The sequence below is a fragment of the Sarcophilus harrisii genome, chromosome 6 (assembly GCF_902635505.1).
Source record: "Sarcophilus harrisii chromosome 6, mSarHar1.11, whole genome shotgun sequence".
NCBI lineage: Eukaryota > Metazoa > Chordata > Mammalia > Dasyuromorphia > Dasyuridae > Sarcophilus > Sarcophilus harrisii.
The window spans coordinates 38,745,705-38,765,722 of NC_045431.1; the positions used below are offsets into that span (position 1 = coordinate 38,745,705).

Sequence of the window (20,018 nt, forward strand, 5' to 3'; positions counted from 1 at the left end):
TTCTATCTTCTCTACTGAAAAGTGGCTTCAAAAATGCCATGGATAAGCCAAGAAATTTGTTTACCCAATTAGTCTAATCAACAGTGTGACTTCTTACAGTAGAAAGCAAAGATATGAATTCTGAGACAGTCAAAAGGCAGTCCTTTATCTATGCAATGTGTTTACACAAGAATACTCATAATCAAATGCTAAATTTCGACTTCCACAATCAGATTTTATCAATGTGAAATATTCTTGAGAAAGAGAGAGGAATATGAACTACTAAGATTTGGGAAAAACTCATAGTACTTCAGGAACTATTTATTGGGTCCCTTAACCCAAGGGAACCCAAGAACCTTCAGGGATCTAGCCCTAAAATATCTAAATATATCCACATCTCAGGCTATTCATGGCAAATAGAGTCAGTATACTAAGTCTAAGTCAATTTTCACCTACCGTGACTCTAGTTTGGAAGGGATTTCAGGACCTCATTTACAAAAAATTAGGAGCAATATATTCATGAAAGCCAGAGGACTTTTTTTTTTAATGAATTCCTTACCTGCAAGTAATTTGAAGAGTTGAATTTGCTGTTATGATAAGTATGTCTTTTTGTGGGCTGAGAATTGGGGGATCAGGCGAAACAGTGGGGAAACCTGGAGAGAGATGAATATAGTCAGAGCAGTCCCAACAGGAAAAAGATTTCCCAAGCAAAGCAAACTTCTTCTTGCTTTTGGACTGACTGCCCCTTTAGCAATTCATTGTGTCAAAACTGAAAGGTTACTTTTCACTATTTCTAGTAAAAGTTCACAAGCTTTGTCATAACAGGAAGAATGGGCAGATGGTCATAAACTAGGAGAGCAGCTCAGGGATTCATGGAGCGAGGGTGGAGTTCCTGTTTTCCTGCCTTGCCAACTTCAAGGTCTTACAAAAGGATATGGGACATTGAAATAAAATGAACCTTCATTTGATGAGCTCACTCCCCTGGGAAAATTCTGGACCACGTTTCTTATAAAATGTAGGATATACACATTTGTCTAAACTGCTGATTAATGAATATTGCTCAAAATGTATTTTGTGTTGTATGGGCAGAGTTCTTTACTCAACCTGGAGAATCTGTGAATTCTACCTCATTTTCCTTTATGCCATTAAAAAATATATATTTCCTCTCTTAACTAGGCTGAAAATGTAGCTCAGGGTAGCTGTCCTTGAGGAGGAAGTGGAAGGGGGCCGGGAAGAAGGGTTCAGGGGGAAACTAGCACAATATCAAATAATGTACACATTAGCTCCCTAGAGATGCAGGCAAGAATTCCAACTGATGAATGCAGAGCCCAATGACTCACAGCTCTGGTCACAAATTGATAATAAGAAAAGTTTACTTATAGGTTGAAAGCAGGAGAGTTCCATGGGAAAGTTTGCCTACCATATCCCATTCTGCAGAAGAAGAATTTTGAATTGCACTTATGTACAACCTATTGGAAATTCATCTGACAAATAATATTGACATCAGGGCAATGACTGAGTACCAAAACATTACTGTCTTAATGAGTGTAATGGATCATAAAATTACTGAAAATGATCAATATTGTGTCTGTTCACTGAGATGATTACACTAAATTAATCATTTGGGGGGAAAAAAGAATCCATTATTTGGATGCTTATTGATATAACCATTGGCAACACAAGAAAAATGAAACAGAAAGGGTAGGTATTTATTCTATATCTTATCCCATCCCATACTATCCAAAGACATAATCAATGGGAATAGTTGTGGAAAAAAACAACTTTCTCCTATACCCACACTCCCACCCACAAAGTTTTGCCTTTGGATAAAGCCTCAACTCTCCACTTTACCTTCCCCTGGAACAAGAGTGTAGTTTTTAAAATAGGAATTTAAACTTTGTCAATAGGTCCCAAAATGCCTGTGGTATTGGTGTTGACTTGGGATTGATCTTGACATCCATTATTACAAATTTATTATAAAAGTTTTCATTAAGAAAGGAATAATTGCCTCTGCACCAAATGTGTAATGAAAAAATGCTTTCCAAAATCAAAAGAAAACATTAAAAATGAGTTTGAAGCTTCATTTTCCATGGGATAGTAGAAAAAATTAAGGTTAATACAGAATCTCTAAAGTGGATTGGAAAAACACTAGCTGGATCCTCCCAGAGAGTGTTACAAACACTGTGGATATACTAATTTGTTTCATTTAGCTATTCCTTCTCTTATGGAGGGTTCTGTGGTATAAAAAAAAAAAAAAAAAGGGACAATAATGAAAGGGAAGGAATAATAATGAAAAAAAATCATAAAACATTTTTAAAAAACTCCATTAAGTTGAAAACTACAAGGTGGTGTTCAGAAATGTGTGGTGTGATGTGAGGAATTAACTTAGCTCTACAGTTTGGAGTAATGTGATAAAAGTGGGGGGAAGGGGCACCCCCAAAATAAAAATAAACTCAATTGATCAAAATTATTCAGATCTCATGCAAACTATTTCCCATGTAAAAATCACCTGGAAGTGTTATTTTTTTTTTAAAAAAAAGAAGAAACAGAAGATAAATACAACTCCAAATAACAAATCCAAGAAAAAAGACCAGTTGAGTCTGTTAGCTTTTTCATTAAATAACTTCATTGTTGTCTGATACAATATAGAAATTTAATTAATATAAATTCTTGTTTCTATTACAGTCAGCACTCACTTTGGGGACCTTAGTTATGGGTTTACATTTCTAAGACATAAATTCTAGAGGAAGAAATGCTTATTCTATTACTCAGAAAGCTGCTTCTATTTTCAAAGCTTATAACCAATGTTAATTAATTAATCTTTCTGTTACCCTTCCCCGTTCGAACTCCGAAGGAGAGACAACAGTGCTTCTGTGTGAAGAACTTGAAGGCAGCAATTATGAACCAGTACCACTAAGGGGATCAAACCCTCTCCAACAGCTCCCTCCCTACTGTTTGGAGGGCAAGGTCGCTCCCATCACTGAGGAGGGCCCCTTCGGGAAAAGTTAAATGCTTTCCTCTGAATTGAAAAGAAACTCACTTCTTGCTGGAATCCAAATATCTCACACACTTTCTGGCCCCCAGATCTGGATGCTAAATATAAGGGGCTGGAGGGAGGGGAAGGGCCTTAGCAACAGATCCAGCCGTTTGACCTAGTTCTCAGGCCTGAGAGGCCAATAATTATAAGGTAAATGCAATCAATGCAGACTGACAATCTGGATAATTGAGGGAGAGGAGTCTTTTCTTTGAAAGGGGAAAAAAAAAACGCTCTCCCCCCAACTCCCCAGTAGCATGTATTATCCAGATAATTGCTGCAGCTGTCTGGCTCCCTTTGCCTCCATGTAAACACAGAAGTACCTTTTTACTTTCTAGAGATCGATAAAGCGTGGCCGGGGGAGAGAGGGAGGGGAGAAACAACACTCCCGGCGTGCGTGTCTGGGAGCGCCCCAAAGGGGCTTAGTGCGCCGAGCTTCTGCGTAATCTTAATCTCGCGGAAAATGCGCCCTCGGAGCCAAGAAGGGGCACCTGGGCTGGAAGGTGCCTGGCCCTGGGGGCTTCCACTCCAGACAAAGGGATTTGTGGCTCGGAGAGGGGGCGCTTTGACAAAGCGCTAAGAGCTTCTCGAGTGCCAAGTGCCCGAAGAAGGGAGGGCGGCTGGGGATGCTGCGGCCCGGGAGCTTCCACGTCGCCCGGGAGTCCCGGCAGCCTCCCCGCGCCACCAGCAGAGGACCCGGTTCCCTCCCGCAGCCGCCACGAGAAGAGATCCTCTTTCCCCCAGACGTCCCGGGGCGTGCGAGGCCGGGGTTGGGAGGCGGGCTGGGACTCCCCGACTCTGTTCCGCTCTCCGGGGCTCGGCGGCCGCACGGCTTTCCTTGCCTAAGCCTGCAGTCCTGACCCCGAGACTCGAGGCATAGCTACCCACCTAGTCCCTTTGGAAAGGAGGAGGCTACGTGCTTGTGGTCTTAAGCGTCTCTAAGTAGCCGCGAGAACCGGGAGTCAGATAAGCATCCCAGATCCGCTACCTACAAGATGTGCGCCCCAGGACAAACGACTTCCCTTTTCTGAGCCTCAGTTTCCTCATTTGTAAAATGCAGGGCTTGATTGGAATAGATTGGTGACCGCAAGAGCCATTAATGAGTTAATGATTAATGAGTTTTGCTCTTGGAATCGGGAAGCCCTGAGTTTGAATTCCGATTCTGACACTGACTAGCAGCGTGATCGGGAGCAAGTCGGGTACTTTCCCTGAGCCTCGGTTTCCTTATTTGTAAAATTTGTAAAATCTTTGGTAAATTTGTAAATTATTTGTAAAATAGGCGTAATGATACCTGTAGCACTTGACCTCACAGGCTTGTTGTGAGGCCGTATTCAGATGCTTTGAAAACTTGGAAGCGCTAAATAAATATCGAAGGCCCCTTCCAGCCGTTCCCTGCCACCTCTTCATCGATCGCCGCCCCCGTTATAACCTGTGGGGCCCCCCGCTTTGGCCGGAGGAAGCCTTCGCTCCCCGGTTGTGCTTCAGCAAAAGGCAAGCTGGGTCTCCCTTTGGTTTCCCCTGTCCTGCCCGGCCCCCGCTCCCCGGCCCGGCCCCCGGCTTTTCCCGCAAGACGGGCTCCCGCGTGCCCAGGACCCCTTACCTGAGACCGGCAGGCTCTTCCCGACGAGGCACAGCAGTGCTAGAAGCATCGCGGCGCTTGCCATTCTCAGCTGCGGCAGGACGCGGGAGGCTCCAGCATCCAGATGCTCCAGCGCCCGCTCCTGCCCCGGGGGCTTTCCTTCCCAGTTACTGGCGCGATGGGAGCCACTCCCCCGCCTCCAGTACCAGGAGCTGCCAGTCAGGGCGGGAGGGAGGCGAAGGCGCCGGGCGCAGATGCCTCCGGCTTCAGTGCCCGGGCTGGTGCCCCTCTCTGGCGCCAGGGGAAAGCAGAGCTCGCTTAGCGCAGGGAAGATTTCTCGGTGGCGCGGAGAGCTCGCTCCGGCTCCGGGAGGGACTCGGAGCTCGCCGAGGGGCGCGAGTGATGGGAGAAGGAGAGGAGAGGAAACGGACCGGCCGGAGCCTGCTTCGCGTCCCTGGGAGCCTGCCCGGGAATCTGCGCCGGGTCAGCCCCTCCGCCGGCTCCTCTTGTGAGCACACGGGGCGGAGCTGGCCTGTGCGTGCGCCGGGCCCGCCCCGGCCCGCCCCCGCCCCCGCCCCCGCCTTGCCCCTAATCTTTACCTAGCCCTGGCTAAGATTTCACTGGACCCGGAGGAGACAGGCCCCAGATAACTCTGGGCTCGCCGATAGGCCCGCGGCAGAGTCCATTTCCCAGCCTCCGATCCCTGCCGTAGCCTCCAAAAGGGGTCCCCGTTGCGCCAGTAGATGAGCGCAGGAGAAAGCGCTCTGCCTGAGACTTGGACAATCTGGGTGTCAGCCCCCGGACCCCTAGCAAAGCCCTTCCGCTCTTGGTTTCAGTCTCCGATGAAGACTGGGCTAGCTAATCGAAAATGCCTTCAGGCGCTAAGTGTCTCCATCATCATTATTATTTTAATGCATAAGACACTGGATCTGGAGCTCCTTGAGATCCCACTGGCTGCTCCTCCCCCTGGGAGACACTGCCAGGCGGAGGGTGACAGAGCCTCAGTGGTTTCCACAAATTGTGCCTTCACAGCCAGATCTCCGTGGCGATCTTCCCTATGTGAGCCCGAGCTGCTTTCCCTCGAAGCCAGGGAAGCCTAAAGTAAACGGGAGAGGGACGTCTCTGCCTCTGACGGGACGGCAAATTTCATTCAATCATGCAAGGAGGTGGGGGGCTGGAGCTGCAAAACTTAAGTGGAAGGAGGAGGAGGAATCCTCCAAAGGAGCACCTCTGCTGCTGGGACTGCACCACCCCAACCTAGCCCAACCAGGAACAAGACTGGGGACCGTAGTCAGAGATGAGAGTCCTCACCCTGCAGGGATGAGCAGAGGGATGCTCCTTGGAAGAAGCAAACTTCGTCCTCAGAAGGGCCTGTTTCCACGGTGCCATCCCTTCCCTGCCGGGCAGAATCTAAAGCCTGGCATGCAGAACCAATTATGCCCAAAATGGTTCCTACAGTCTTTGGGATTTGGGTGGTTCAGGATTCTGGGCCTTCCTTGACCTAAGAAAGAACTCTGGCTCCCCTCTGAGTCAGTCTCACCTACTCTGGGTGGTCTCCACTTTGTGGAAATAGTGATATGATTCAGTTTGTGAACTTAGGATGTTTATACATATTGGATCTAACATTTTAACATGTTTAACATATATTGAATTGCTTCCTACCTGGAGGGGGGGAAGGAGGAGAAAATCTGAAACACAAGGCTATGCAACGATCAGTGTTGTCAAACTGTCCGTGAATATGTTTTGAAAATAAAACGCTTTATTTTAAAAAAAAAAAAATTTAAAAAAGAGGGAATTAGGTGGGAAAGATGGGAATGGGTCTCTGAATACATTTCTTTTTGTTCCAGTTCCCATTTTGCTCTCCTTGATTTCCCCCCAGTTTCCTTCATATCTCAGAAGTCACATTAGATTTATTCTGAGTTCAATGGCAGAATTTGGCAAATCCCCGTGTTTTTGCCTCCTTGGAAGATATGGGTGTTTTTTTAATCAGTGAGAGTGCCCAGAAAAAGGGAGGTTTACACAAAGAAACTTCATAATATAAGTAGACCAATACAAATCCTCCTACTTACTATAATTAACCTTACAAACTAAATCCCCCACTCCCTCAAAATACTTGTCGACACCCTTTTGGCCGAATTAACCGGGTATAATAGAATAAGAGGTGAATTAGAAGCAAAGAGGTCATCTTCTCTGATATTTCCTGATATCTATCTCACCCTCCATTTGGCTAGTCAATTTCTTTTTTACAATAAAGAAATCATTTTTATTTTAACAAAATTTTCCTTAAAGAACATACTCTCAATTACTTTGTTCCATTCTCAAAACACACTTAAAATGAAATTTACCAGATTAAAACTGATGACTGATGAGTCAGAAGGAAGGAAGAACTGTTTGTGTCTGGAAGAGCACAACATAGGTAGGACATAACCCTGGGGAAGCTTTCCCTATCTCCTAAACAATTCTCACCTCCCAGTCCTGGTTGTTATTCCCTCCCTGTCCATTACATGCCAATCAGAGACTGGTAAAATCCCAGAACTTAAAGAAACCTTTGAGATGGCTTAGCTCAGTGGTAACATTTGAAAATATATAGTATATACATGTGAGAAATATTTTGTATTTATTCTACTGAGGGTTATGTGTGCTTATCTAGAGATATGCAAACATATTGAAATAATTCCTTGGTCCCTAAGGGTCCACAGTTCACCACGTTGGGGAACCTCTTCCAATTTAGAGATTGAATAACTAAAATTGAGAGAGATTAGCTAATTGATTTACCCAAGCTCCCATAGCAAAACTAGGAGTAGAAACAGGTCTACTAATTTCTAGATCAGGGTCCCAGACCTTCGCATAATCCTGTTATGCTTCCTCTTCTTTGTTCAGCCAAGAAGCTAGATCCTTTGTATGTAGACCAGAAACAATTATTCTCCCTCATATTCAGTTATGTTTTTATCCTCATTACTTTGGATTCAATCAACAAGTATTTATCACATGTCTGGTTTCTGACAAACACTGTACCTGTGCACTTAAGATACAAAGACTAAAATGCAACCGTTCCTGTCCTCCAGAAAGTTACATTCTATTGAAGAAACATTGATATGTGCAAACCAGAATCTAAATATTTAGATTTGCTGATCCATGACAAACAGATGTCATGGAAGTTCCCCAGGAACACTGACATAAAGCATTATCCTAATAAAATACCAGTTAGTCTATTTTGCCAGTCCTCATCTTTTCACAATTTAAAAAAAAATAAAGACTGACCACAGGATTTTCAATAACTCAGTGGAAGTTTTCTTTCTACCATCCATCCCCAATGTGCTTTCTTTTCTCTTGACCCGTCAGGTTATTTTAATCTACTTTTTTTTTCTCCACTGATTTGCTGATTTTCAAATGTCAGAACTCTTGTTATTATACATTTTTATCTTACAGGTTGGTGTTTATTTCCTTTGCCTTTATTTTGATATTTTGTTTATTTTCTGTTCTAGAAGAAATGGTTGTTTTGCCAGATGTTTGGATCCACGTCTCAGCTATATTTATAGCTGCTACTTGGGAAATACAAAAATTTATTCTTCATCTTTCACTAAAAGCTGCCTTCTTTCTATATCTCAATGTATTTTCCTCCACTAAGGAAGAGCTAGTATTTTGTAATTCAATTAGTAATGCTTTTTCATTTGAAAAACAAATATTACTAAAAAGCCAATCCAGTTTTCAGTATTTTCTTTATTATGACTAAACATTCTGATAAGCCTAACAATTACAAAATAGATTTTCCACCTTTTATGAATTGTGTGGAGCTGATAAAGAAAAACTCTATTTAAAAACAAAATAGTAGTCCTATCCTCTTGGTAGAAAGGCAGTGGAATACAGTTGCAGAGTGATACATAAAGCTGCTCAAAACAATGGCTGTATCAATTGGGTCTGATTAAGTGATTTCCGTTTGTTACAAGGAGATATCTCCTGTGGGCATTATTGGAAAGTTACTGCTAGTGAACCATAAATAAAACTTTAAAAATACAAATAATATATAGGGACATTGACACTACTCATAACAATTTCATACAGAAGTTTAACTACTATAATAAATTATCATAATGAGGAAACTAAAAGAAACAAAAACCTGCCTCAGCCAGAAAACACTTGATCTCCGTGCCAAGAAGAGAAGCATATACAATTGTTTGTAAGATATTATGGAAAAGGATGATGGAATATTGTGAGAAGCATCACCTCATAAAACAGAAAGAAATAGGAGGAAAGCAACTTTAAAGAAAGCTTGACTAGAGATCCAATTAAATGAAGTCATCCCAAGAGTATTTAAGCACCAAACTTAAAGAACAACAAATGGACACGATGCAGAAAAGGTCTATAAAGATTCCGTTGAAGTATTTCCACCATCAAGAACAATGAGGCAAATCACATTTCAACCTGGACATTAAGGCCCTACATGTGTGCTGGAAGAAATGAAAATGGCACTGAAATAAACAGAGATGAGAAAATGCTAAACACTACCTCCAAAAGAGATCCATGAAACAATTCCGAAGGCAGTGATAGATCCATTTTTAAGTTAGGGGAAAGGAAGGAAAATTCCAAAGAGGAAAAAACATTTGGACGTTAGTATTGTCCAAACTGGCACCTTCCCAAGTGGGCAAAAATTTTTGAGAATGATCTACCGTTACACTAAAAGGATTAGAAAGGAATAGCCAGTCTTCTACCAGTGATAATCAACAAGGATTTATTAAGTGTCCATTATGGGCCAGTTGCTGCATGTTTATAATCATAAAATTAAGTCAGAGATTAACACAGAAGAGGCGATTGTGTTTGTATTCTATTTACTAAATAAAAAGCACTTTCTTTGATAGAACAAACTACTATCTTAAAGGATCTCCTCCAACAAGATGTCTCACAAGCAGATATCAAAAATATACACAATTACTTAAATCATGAATCTATGAAGAGAACTTTATTCAAGGGCCCTGATGACCATTATCAATCTAAGCATTAAACAGTGGGATAGATCCCAGTAAAGATGTTCATCTCTTGTCCTGGAGGAGATTAAACACAGCGTATAAGAAGAATTTCCCTATAGATAGTAAGATCTTCCAGATGTTCCTGTTTATAAAAAATTTTATGTTAATTATAATAAACTCCATAATAATGTAGAACTTCCTAAACGATGTCCAGATTAATGTAGAAGAGTGAATAATGTAAAAAACATGGATACAGAAGACAAAGTGGATGAATTTCTATGGTCCAAATCATGATATGCAATCGGATGGGTAAACTTCACCTTTTAAGGTCCATACATCATATCTGGGACAAGTTCTGCAAGTGGACAATGTGCTGGGCTTAAAAGTGAACAGGAGAAGGAGGAAAAAATTATGTTTCTTTTAGAGAATTGTACAGTTGATTTTTTATGTGATCTCCAGCTTTCTCTGAAACTAAGGTCAATGTTTTTTGTTTTTTGGGTTTTTTTTTTTTAACACCAATAATAATCTAGGGATATTTTATGGCGTAATCGATTTACTTCAAACCTTTTACTTCAATCTTTTACTAAAACTCATACTTCCCTAGAATCTTTAGGACCAGAATGATCTAAGACTTGTCTAAGATTTCTGGAGTCATTCTTCATAGGAGCAAACATTTAGACAGAACCAGATTAGACTAAGGTATGGAAGGAGCCAAATCATCATAATATTCTGCTCTTCTTCTACCCCCAATCCCACTTCTTCATCTATGATCATATCACTGCCATTCTTGAATAGCAGGGATGAGTCAACCCATGCTTTGTACAGTAAAGCTTTTTTTCTCATCACCTAGATGACATGATTTTGTATGATTTTAACATTTATTTTTGAGAAAATGAAAAACTCTACTATTGATTCATTTGCTGTTCTTATTTTATGAAAGTTATACTTCTCTGTGATTTCACAATTATCCCTCCAAAAAGTAAAATAGATGAGAGAAATGTATAGATAAATGGTTATTGAATACTCAAAGGATCTGTGATTTTATGAGGAATTCCCTATGCCAAGCCAGAATATAGCACAGCCATGACTTAGTCCAATGATGTCAAAGTCCAATAGAAACAGAGGTTACTAAACTGGCCCTAAAGGTCCCTGCATATAGATTTAGCAGAACTATATATTAACATTATCTATATTCTGTCATATTTTTATATTTTGTTCAATATTTCCCAATTACATTTTATAGTATCTTATTTTCCCCCAAGTACATGTAAAGACAATTTTCTAACATTCATTTAAAAATGGAATTTCAAATTTCCTCCTTCTCTTCCTCACCTCCTCCTTCCCTGAGATGGTGAGTAATTTGAAATAGGTTATATATGTGCAATTAGGTACATTTTTCTCATTAATTCCATACTAATATTTCCACATTAGTGGAATTAGTCATATTGTGAAAGAAGAAACAGACCAAAAAGGAAAAAAAAAAACATGAAAAAAGTGGGAAAATGTCTGCTTTGATCTTCATTCAGATTCCATAGTTCTTCCTCTGGAAGTGGATAACATTTTTCATCGAATACAATTGGAATATTGTATTGCTGAGAATAGCTAAATCATTCACAATTTATCTTCATACAGCATTGTTGTTAGCATGTACAGTGTTCTCCTGGTTCTGCTCACTTCACTTTGCATCACTTCATCTAAGTCTTTCCCCAATTACATTTTAATCTGATCCTTGTGTTGATGACATCTCTGATTTAATTGATTTACAACTGGAAGGGACTTCAGAGGCCACCGGCTCAATATTCTTATTTTAGAGATAAGGATGCTGAGGCTGAATAAGTGAAGGTCGTCCAGGTAACAAACAACAGGGGTGGGACTCTGAACAAGTCTGACCCCAGAGGCAGTATACTTACTCTCCAGAATCTCACATTGTCTTATCCTGGGGAGATGCTTGAGCCACAAATTGGTGAAGAGACTTCCTTAGTCACAGCTAGCATCAAAGACAGGATTTGACCACAGATTTTTCTGACTCTCTCTCCATGACCCTAATATACATCCTTAAGGGCACATAACACTATCAAGAAATGGAAAAAAGTAGTGAATAAATTCTACAGCCACTAAAGTACTGTTTTCAATGGTAATGGAATAATAGTGGAAAAAGAAATACAGAAACTACAAAATCATCTAGTTGTGTCAAAATATTTTAAACTAGAAAGAACCTTAAAGATTATCTAATCCAAAAATCTCATTTTACAAGTGAGGAAATCAAGATACAGAGAAGTAAAATATAAGCTGCCCCCTCTCACTGATACCAAGTAGTAGAATTAGAATTCCGACTCAGTCCTCTTATTCCCAAAGCTGACAATGTTCACGATGCTTACATTTCATTTTCAAGGATCTGTGATATCCCTGGGGTGGATTTGATTTGCTCTTTCCACACATTAGTAGATGATTTCATGAGTTGCCTCTGCAAAAACAAACAAACAAATGAATGAATGAATGGACAAATGAATGAATGAATGGTAATGAGTATGTACACAAGCTAGCAAAACTTACCTTTGAATAATCAACACTGCATCAACAGGTCCATATTCAAAGCCCTCCACTGGCATGATACTCAAGAATCAGGGTCAATCAATTTAATTCAATTCAGCAATTAAGCATTATTATGAGTCAGATATGGTATTAGACATTAAGAATAGAAAGACCAAAACAAAACCATCCTTGACTACAAGGGGTTTACATTCTCCTGGAGGGAACCATCATTAAGATCCTAAAACTTATAAGATCCATAATGACACATGCTTCCCACTACTTACAAAGAGGGGATGAATGTAGATTAAGATGCATATTTTTTGAATATGGACAATATAGAATTTTTTTCATTGATTTTGCATTTTTTTAACAGAAGATTCATTTTTATTTTATTTCTTTAATTTTGCAATGGTGGAAAAGAGTAGCACAAGAAAGGAAAGAAAATAATTTTTTGTTTATTGAAAACAAAAGTATTATAATCTACTAATAATCTTGTGGTTTCATCAATGTAGGAATCCTCTTAGATAGATAGATAAGTAACGATAAAATAAATACAAAGGAATATTTGATAAATACAAAAGAATTCCTGGGTCAAGGGGAACACTAACAAGTGGAAAGATTATCACTTGATGTGAGATTTGAAGGGAGCTAAGGGTTTCAAAGGTGTAGATGAGGAAGGAGAATAATCCAGGAAATGGATATAGCCTATTCAAAATTACAGAGGCAGGAGACAGAAAACTATGTGCAGGGAAAGGTGAGTAGATTGGTTTGGCTGGAACATGGAGGAATGAAAGGAAATTATGTGTCAGCCTAGAAAAATAAACAGAAGTCCAATTATAAAAGGCTTTAAATGGCAGAGATTACATCTTATCCTAGAGATAATAGGAAGCCATTGAAGTTTCTTAAGCAGAAAAAGAGCATGATCAGACCTGGGTTTTAGGAATATCAATTTGGCACCCATGTAGAGGATAAATGATTCATTTCTAGGAGACCAGCTAGAAAATTATTACAATAGCCCTATCAAGAGGTAATGTAGATTTAGGAAAGAGCTTTGCAATATTCAGATGATTAAGATTGCTTCTCAAATTACTTTTGTTCTCTTCAAGATATTATTTTATGAAACAGGCATATACACTACTCTTTCTCCACAAAAGTATGTGTGTCAGTGCACACGTGTGCACATGTGTGCTCTCTAGTCAGACATGGTTTATTATTTTTGGAGTGGTAGAGAGGTTTTATTTCATCATTGAAAAGAATCCCCAGTTTGGAAATGCCCTCAGCAACTCACCTATAATTTACCTTTTCGATAATTGCCTTTGTCATTGAGAAGTTAAATATTGGCAGCCAAATAGCCAATATAGCTCAGAGGATGGAAACCCTTCCCAGTTTCTCTTAATTTTAGCCCATTTCCTCAGTTAATTATTTTCTATTTCTCCTGTGCATAGTTTGCTCTGAATATATTTGTTTATATGTTATCTCCCCCATTAGATATAAACTTCCTGGGGGCAGGGACTGTCTCTTGCCCCTTTTTGAATCTCTAGCACTTAGCATAGAAGTGCCTAGCACATAGGAGGTACTTAATAAATGCTTATTGATTGATCAATTGAACTTAGGTTTTCTTGACTCCAAGACAGACTCCTTACTCACTCTGCCCTGCTGCTTCAATAAACAATGTTTACAAAAGTTTTTATAGTTCCAAACCAACACATTCACATAAAAGAGACTTTTACCCAAAAAGAAATGACAAATTAGAACTCATCAGTTGCTTGCAATAAAATGATTTACAATTTGTCCAATTACTTATATTTGTTTTCGTGCCCCTAACAGTTTGATGATCATGTTTCCGGCTAATTTTGCTTCCCTGATATTCGAGAGCTACACAGTGATAGCAGAAAAGCTCTATTTTCTTTGCATATCAGCTGCTCTCCAGAGTTTCCAAAACATCAATAAATAACCCCTCCCCTTGAAGTATAAATAAAAGTCTTTCTTGGATCAAACAAGCATGTCTAAACGTTTATTTCTAGAACATTGCTGCCTTCGTGTGCAATAAACCTAAACAAAACAACTCAGCAAGATGTGCTTGGTTTTAGGAAATAACAAATGAAAGGCAGAATAAAATGTCCAGTCAAAGTTGACATTCATCCAAAAGCTGGTCAGGCTGGCATTGGCCACAAATGAGGCATTTCATGCATCTGATCTCTTCATGTAAACAGAAGTACCAGCTGCAGAGAGAGCAAGCTCAATATCAAAACCTGATGATGAAGAAAAAAACCATAAAAATAGTGTTTTTCACATATGTGACTTTCCTTCACAATTGTGTTCTGGTGCTCAAACAAGATGGAGACCCAGTATATTTTTTCCCTTTGTACAATTTATCCATCCAGGGGTAAAGGTCCTATTTTACCAACTTCCACTGAATGGATCCTTGGGTCCTGGAAGGCTTTTGCTGCTCTCAGTCTGTATATTATTTGGTCTTACCCCTTCTTCCCTGGTAATATGTTTTACATCTGCTCCTGGTCTTCATTCTCACATTGAAGTTCTCAGCCAAAACGTCGGTCTTCTTTTGGATGGATTCTTAGAATTTTCTGTTCCACGGTTTAGTAGCCAACCCTTTTTTTTTTCTTGCTGTCATCTAGACCATCCAGTTAGGCTGACATATTATTTATTCCACTCCTTAAGATGAAAGCCAGGCTCTTCCATGGCCCGTTACTCTTAATCACAGGAAAAGAAAGCATGAGGTCATCCTCTGTGCCAGGCTTGTGATCTCTCCTGATCAGAATTATCTGGGATGGCATCCCCAAGAAGATTTTGTGGAAGAGGACGGCAGATGCCCTCCTTGAGTTTGTGGTCAAAAGTTAGTCATCTGAGTTGTCTGGAAAACTGCAGTAGTTCTATAGTAGTCTCTTCCACTGCAATCCAACATCCCCTGCACGCTGCTGCCAGAGGATCTTCCTCAAGAAAAATAAATCAACTCTATTCATGTCATGCTCCGGCTCAAAATTCTTCCGTGGCTCCTCAAAGGAGGTATTCAGGATCCTTCGTGGTTTGTCATCAGTCCACGTGGGATGGCAGAAGGAGCACTGAGTTAGAAGTTAGAAAACATGGGCTTGAGATTCAATCTGCCCCTCACTGGCTGCCTAAGGTTGGCGATTTCACTCAGGCTTTGGAGACTCAATTGCTGTCCCAATCTTCTGTGATCTTTTTCTAGCTTCATCTCATAAGATTCCTCTTTCAGAAAATTCCCCTTTACTCTAACTTGCTCTCCACATGCATTTTCCTACCTTTGTGACTTTGCTTCCACTGGACCCTCCTCCTGGTTTGCCTTCTCTACTCCTTCATCTCCACTAGTCAAAATGAGGTACCTTTCAGTCAGAGAATCTGGACTCAAGTCAAGCTGCTACTTTGCTTTTGTGTGATAACAGGTAAGTCATTAAACTGCTTTGGAGAGGAGATGGCCTTTAGGTATCTTACACCCCTAAATTTTTGACATCATTTTGACACCCTCAGTTGATGATTTCTGGGCTGAGCATAGGCTTGCCAGTGAGTGACTCTTCAAGAGTTATTAACAGGTGTGCTGGTAAACATTTAACAACTCTCTCTCCAAAAAAGTAGCCAAAACACACCTTTAGTTTAATTTGCATTTTTAACATTTTCTCCAAGAGTTATTAACAGATGTGCTGGTAAACATTTAACAACCATCTTTCCAAAATAAGTATCCGAAACACACCTTTAATTTAGTTTGCATTTTTAACATTTTCTCTAAGAGTTATTAAGAGGTATGTTGGTAAACATTTAACTTCTATATCCCCCCCCCCAAAGTATCCAAAACACACCTTTAGTTTAATTTGCATCTTTAACACTTTCTCCAAGAGTGACTAAGAGGTGAGCTGGTAAACATTTAACAACTATATCCCCCCCCCCCAAAAAGTATCCAAAACATACCTTTAGTTTAATTTGCATTTTTAACATTTCCTCCAAGAATTATTAACAGGTGTGTTGGTAAACATTTAACAACTATCTGCTCCTAAATAAGTATCCAAAAACGTACCTTTAATTTAATTTGTATTTTTAACACTTTCTCCATCAGTTTCTTAAGTCTGAGCAATCAACAAACAATAAATCAAGCCTTGATTTATAGCGATTGCCGATTTCTGTGCCTGTACTCACACTGAAAATTTAACAATTGGCTCTATAAATCCAGTTCAGGCTAGTACCAGCGTAACAAAATTATTGAACCACTTCCTCCATGAAACCTTCATTGATTCCCAAGACAAAAGTTATCTCCTCCTCATCCTTAGGGTTCTCACTTAACACTTTGCTCTTACCTCTCCTATCACACTTATCACAATCTACACTGGGTTGTGTTTATGGGGGAACCTGCCTCATGTCCACTACTTAAGAGGGCTCGTTCCCCTAACTCCCCCAAGACTGGCAGAGTGTCTTGCATGTGGCAGATACTTAAAATTTGTCTTACTATTATCTAATTAACAATATAACATTTTCTTAATTTATATAAAGTTTTAAGATTTGTTAAGTGGTTGTTTAGTAATGTCTGACTTTTTATGACCCCATTTAGAGGTTTCTTGTCAAAGATACTAGAATGGATTTGCCAGCTCCAGATCGTTTTACAGATAAGAAAAGTGAGCAGGGTTGAGTGACTTGTCCAGGGTCAGTAAGTGTCTAAGGCCAGATTTAATTCCAAGCCCAGCACTCCTTCCACCTACCTGTCGTGCTTACCTAAATTAAAAGGAGAAACAGCATGATATGGTGAGTGGAACACTGGACTTGAAGTCATCAAGGTCTGGGGTCACAACTCTACCTCGGTCACAATTTTCGTGGTCCTTTAATTTCATTAATTAATTTAATTTAATGCAATCCTTTAGACTTTCTGAGCATCATCTTCTTCATCTGTAAAACAGACATACCTTCTCGATGGAATTTTGTGAGGAACAAATGGGATAATAATGATAAAACAAGAAGACTCTGTTTGCCTCAATCACCTAATCTGTAAAATGGGGATAATTATAGCCCCTATAATAATTCCCAGAACCCTACAATTGTGAAAATATAAGAAAAGTATCTGTAAAGTGTGTTGCAAACCTTAAAGTGTTCTGCAAATGCTATCACACACACACACACACACACACACACACACACACGCAAGACATTTGAGAATAACTGACTTCCCCAGCTAGTACGTGTCAATTGTCCAAGGTCAAATTTGAACTCAGGTGCTCCATACATAACGAGATACAACTTTCTTTTATTATTATTATTATAGCTTTTTATTTCAAGTTATATGCATGGGCAATTTTACAGCATTGACAATTGCAAATACTTTTGTTCCAACTTTTTCCCTCCTTCCCCTCACCCTCTCCCCCAGATGGCAGGTTGACCAATACATGTTAAATATGTTAAAGTATAAATTAAATACAATATAAGTATACATGTTCATACAGTTATTTTGCTGTACAAAAAGAATCGGACTCTGAAATAGTGTACAATTATCCTGTGAAGGAAATAAAAAATGCAGGCGGGCAAAAATAGAGGAATTGGGAATTCTATGTAGTAGTTCATAGTCATCTCCCAGAGTTCTTTCCCTGGGCGTAGCTGGTTCAGTTCATTACTGCTCCATGGGAACTGATTTGGTTCATCTCATTGTTGAAGAGGGCCACATCCTTTAGAGATAAAACTTTCTTTTTAATAACTCTTATGCTAAAACCCAGAATAAATAACGTAGAATTTCAAGTGTCATTAAAATATTCTACAATTTAAATAGTTTTCTATAGATAAGCTGCATTAAGAACAGTTAACAATATGGTTGAAAAAGCAAGCTGCCATTCTTAATTATAAAAAAATAAGCGTAGAAAGATGGAAGAAAATGAAGGGGAGATGACTTTTTTTCTTTTTTTATTTCATTAAAGCTTTTTATTTACGATATATGCATTTTCAATATTGACCATTTCAAAAACCTTCTCTTCCAACTTTTCCCCTCCTTCCCCCACCCCTCCCCTAAATGGCAGGTAGTCCAATACATGTTAAATATATTAAATCCAATATATGTATACATATTTATACAGTTATCTTGCTGCACAAGAAAAATCAGATCAAGAAGGAAAAAAAACTGAGAAAGAAAACAAAATGCAATTAAACAACAACAAAAAGGGTGAAAATGCTATGTTGTGACATTCAGTTCCCACAGGCCTCTCTCTGGGTATAGATGGCTCTCTTCATCACTGAACAATTGGAATTGATTTGAATCATCTCCTTGTTGAGGAGAGCCACGTTTATCAGAACTGATCATCGTATAGTCTTGCTGTTGCCGTGTACAATGATCTCCTGGTTCTGCTCATTTCACTTAGCAGAGATAACTTTTTTTTTATTCCATGGATGGGATAAGAGAAATTCAATTGACACTCTAATTAAAAATAATATATAGCTGTGTGACCCTGGGCAAGCCAAAACTCCAATTGCCTCAGGAAAATAATAATAATAATATACAATAAAAGCTATATAATTAAGAGAAAAATAAATAAGTGGAAAATATGTATAGCAAGTATAACACCAATATTTGGCATCTAAAATATATAAGTAACTATTAAGAATTTACATCAAATTTCTTAAAGAAGAGGTATCCCTCATGGTTCTGTGTGGATCTGCTTCTTTTTTCCCTCTCCATTACATCATTTGGTGATCTCATTGACTCCCATGGATTTAATTACCATCTTTATGCTGCTGAGTCTTAATTCTGCCTTTCCTATTCCAATCACTCTGCTGACCTTCAATTTTGCATCTCCAATTGCCTTTCAAACATTTCAAACTGAATTTCCAGTAGGTATTTTAAACTCAGTATATCCTAAGCAGAACTCATTATCCACACCCCCTCAAAACCATTCTTTCTTCCTATCTTCCCTATTACTATGGAAGGTACTATCATCCACCAAGTCCTTCAAGCTCCCAATCTTTTTTCTGGAATCCCTGGATTCCATCCCTGGAATGCTCTTCCTCCTCCACTCCAACTACTGACTTTCCTGACTTCCTTTTAGTCCTAACAAAAATCTTGCCTTCCCCAATTCCTTTTAATTCTAGTGCCTTCTGTCTATTAACTCTTTCCTATTTGTCCTGTACATAGCTTACTGTGTATATATTTTCATTGTGTCCCCCCACTACATCAGATTATAAACTCCTTGTGGGCTGTCCTTTGCTTCTTTTTATATCCCCAGAGCTCAATGTGTTGTCTAGTACATAAGAGATACTTAGTAAATATTTATTGAATTGAAATTGAATTTAATATAAACAATCACTTTTTTAAAAGCACCATTTCTCACTCATCAAATTGGTAAAAAAGAAAAGAAAAATAATGAAATTCAGTACTTACAAAGTTAGGGGGAAATAGGCAGTGGGTGATTGTGGGTGAAATTATAAACTTCTAGCACTACCCATAAAAGTTATAAAAATAATCAAACTTTTTGGCACAACAATTTCATCATTGGAACTATACAATGAAAATGTTGTCAAAAACAATAGCAAAAAGCTATCTGTTTAAAGATTTTCACAATGGCATTCTTTGTGTTTTCAAAAACTTGGAAGCAGCCTAAATATACAACCATAGGGGAATGATTAAATTAATAGCAGTTCATTAGTGCAATGGAACAGTGTAATGACATTTAGTATGACAGGTATTAATATTATAAAGAAATCTGGAAGGACTTATAAAACAATAAAAAGAGGAAAAAACTAGGATAAGAACAACAGACTATACATAGTAGAGGAATATACAGGAAAAGTTAATGAGAAACAGTGGACAAACTAAGAAGCTTGATTGAGACTTACAGATAATATTTGGAAATTTATTGTGATATTTTATTCATTAAAATTAATTACCATTAATTTATATACAATTATTAAGCAATTGCATTAATGTTCAATA

The 20,018-nt window shown here is 39.0% G+C and overlaps 1 protein-coding gene and 1 long non-coding RNA gene across 2 annotated transcripts in view; both read right to left on the minus strand.

Annotated features, from left to right (window-relative positions):
* Positions 1 to 5,094, minus strand: part of KDR (kinase insert domain receptor) — a 43,899-nt gene extending 38,805 nt beyond the window's left edge. The window contains exons 1-2 of the mRNA XM_031943497.1: positions 4,614 to 5,094; positions 539 to 632 (exon numbers count right to left, since the gene is read on the minus strand). Of these exons, the coding sequence (XP_031799357.1) occupies positions 539 to 632; positions 4,614 to 4,677 (158 nt within the window). The 5' untranslated portion in view covers positions 4,678 to 5,094. The remainder of the gene's footprint in view (positions 1 to 538; positions 633 to 4,613) is intronic.
* A 3,211-nt stretch (positions 5,095 to 8,305) lies between these two features.
* Positions 8,306 to 16,989, minus strand: LOC116419877. Its single transcript, XR_004230210.1, has 4 exons — positions 16,826 to 16,989; positions 11,935 to 12,020; positions 11,467 to 11,627; positions 8,306 to 9,698 (listed from the first exon to the last, which is right to left on the minus strand). It is a non-coding gene; the product is annotated as an uncharacterized LOC116419877 (long non-coding RNA).
* Positions 16,990 to 20,018: the final 3,029 nt, after the last annotated feature.